This window comes from Triticum dicoccoides, chromosome 6B (genome assembly GCF_002162155.2).
Source record: "Triticum dicoccoides isolate Atlit2015 ecotype Zavitan chromosome 6B, WEW_v2.0, whole genome shotgun sequence".
Classification (NCBI taxonomy): Eukaryota; Viridiplantae; Streptophyta; class Magnoliopsida; order Poales; family Poaceae; genus Triticum; species Triticum dicoccoides.
The window spans coordinates 469730370-469732837 of NC_041391.1; the positions used below are offsets into that span (position 1 = coordinate 469730370).

A 2468-nucleotide genomic window follows, 5' to 3' on the forward strand; every position below is an offset into this window, starting at 1 on the left:
TGCGGTGGTTCCAAGACGGCCTAGGCGAGGCGGCGGAGAACCGGCAGGCATCGTGGGGAGTGTGGTCGCGAAGGGGCCAGCGGTGGGGCGTCGTGGTCGCTGTTCGGGGATGGCCTGAGTTGGGAGAGGCGTGCGTTTGTGGAGTGCGATTTGGGGTGGGCAGCAGCCGGCGTCACCGTGCGCGCCGCAAGGAAGCTGAACCCGGCGGCCACCTCGACCCTCCTCGCCGCCTTCCGTCGCCGCCTCCACCTCGACCGCGCGCACCGTAAGGAAGCAGAACCCGGCCTCCACCTCGACCCTCCGCACTGCAAGGAAGCACGACCCGGTGGCCATCTCGTTACTCCCCCGCCTCCGCCTCGCCACCTTCCTGGACACCGCGCTCACCCTCCACCTCCTCGCGTGCGACGGAGGAGGCCAAGCTGAGCGGCGGTGGCGGAGAAGGGCGAGGATTTAGGGCGGCGGGCGGCAGCGGAGGCCGAGTGGATCGGCGGGTGGTGGACGGGGCGGACGACGGTGGAGGATCGGTGTCCGCTGGGAGGTGGAGCGGGCGAGGCATGGTGCGGGCGTGGCGTGCGGAGCGGTTTTTGTTTTTCGAGCCAGCGGGTAGGATTAGTCCGATGTTACCCTGATGGCACCATGGGTAATTAATTAAGGCAATGGCAATGGTGGGTAATTAAGGCATAAAACACGTTTAGTATGCTGGAGGGATATAGACCATCAGATTGCAGGTTTTGATGGACAGGATGATTTGGTTCTCCGTCCTCTCTTGCTTTTGCTAGTAGAAGATACGCCAAGTAGCAAGCCAGCTCGCCCCGCATCGCGACGCTCTGCGCACCGTAGATGCGCTGGGTGCATCTGTCGCTCGGTGCAGCGATGCACTTCTCGTAGTTCCTCCTTCTTTGAGGTCAAGAAAACGAAGGAAATCATTGGCGTCTTCCTCCTGCGCTCCCCTCACCAGATCTCGATCCCACCATGTCTGCCACTTCCGCCCTGGGGTCTCCGGCGACCTCCGCCGCCGCGGCCCCTCTGCCCGACCTCTCCATCCCCTATGATCTAGCCACGCGTGGACAGTGGCAAGCGCTGCTCGCGAACCTCGCTCACCCCTCCCACGCCCATCACCCGCACCACCGCCTCCTCTTATCTGCGCTCTCGGCGCTCTCCCTCGCCAAGCTCCGCCGCTACCCCGACGGCGCCGCCCTACTGGCCTCACTTCACCCCGATCCCGGCTGCCCGCCGCCCCCCTTTCTTCTTCGCCTCCTGCACGCTCTCCTCCCGCTCTTCTTCCCCGACCGCCCCCTCGCTCTCGACCGCCTCTACACGCTTCTCTCATCGGTCCGCGCCCGCCCCGACTCCCAGCATCCGGAGTGGCGCCGTCGTGACGCCCTTGTCGCGTCCGTCCTCGCCTCCGATCACCTCGCCCACCGCGAGTTCGACGTCGCCCTTGCCCTCGTCGCTGAACTCGTCGCCCGCGAGCCGGACAACCCGGTCCTGCTCTCCCGCCTCGCCTATGCCCACCTCCAGATCGGCAACCTCGCTGCCGCCTCCGCGGTCTTCCAACACGTTGAATCCGTCGCGGCCGGCGACTCCTCTCACGACAGCCTCCTGTCTCGCAACCGCGCGCTCGAGTGCATCGTGGCTAAGGACTATGCCGCAGCGGTGCGGGAGTACGAGCTCTGTATTGAAGCTGACCCGGCTGACGCCATCGCCGTGAACAACAAGGCGCTATGCCTAATGTACTCGCGGGACCTCGGCGATGCCATCAAGGTGCTTGAGGGCGCGCTGGAGACTATGCCCACGGCGGCGCTCAATGAGACAGTGGTGGTCAATTTGTGTAGCATGTACGAGCTTGCCTTCGTCAACCATGGTGAGGTCAAGCGAACCCTTGCCGATTGGATAACGAGGGTGGCACCAGACGACTTCGACAAGTCCTGCACACGCATGTAGGAGGTACTGGAATTCAGCATTGAATTATTCACCTGCTGCTAGGATGTGCTCTAGCAGAGAGATTGTGTATTTGTGTTGCTATAGTTGCTCCACACACTGGAGTTTGATTGTTCATGTTTCCATGACATTTATCATCTAATGATAACTGAAAGTTACGTGGTTGCAGTGACTTGCTCAACTGGAAGGTACTGTGTGGTTAACAAATAATGGGGAATTTCTAGCATTATGTTGTGCTGCTTGAAATGCAGTTATCGTACATGTTTGGAATACTTTTTGCATAGTTTAGAATGACTAATATGCGCTCGAAGGCTAAAGTTTGGAATGCAATGATCATATGTATTTGGTGTTTGGTGATAAGTTTGTTCCTGTTGTTATCCTTACTAAAAGCAATTCAACATTGTAATTATGAAATGTTTTATTGCTGCGCCATGATAATTCCTTTTCTGATTAATGCAAAGGTTAAAGAATGCCTTAACTAAAGCCTGTAAGATGGCAGCTATGTGATACAAATCTTGTGGCCAAAG

The 2468-nt window shown here is 58.7% G+C and overlaps 1 protein-coding gene across 1 annotated transcript; it reads left to right on the plus strand.

Moving 5' to 3' along the window:
* The first annotated feature begins 843 nt into the window (after positions 1 to 843).
* Positions 844 to 2109, plus strand: LOC119324582 (trafficking protein particle complex subunit 12-like). The gene has a single exon (XM_037598360.1). The coding sequence runs from the start codon at positions 973 to 975 to the stop codon at positions 1942 to 1944; it is 972 nt and encodes a 323-aa protein (XP_037454257.1). The 5' UTR covers positions 844 to 972; the 3' UTR covers positions 1945 to 2109.
* The last annotated feature ends 359 nt before the right edge of the window (positions 2110 to 2468 follow it).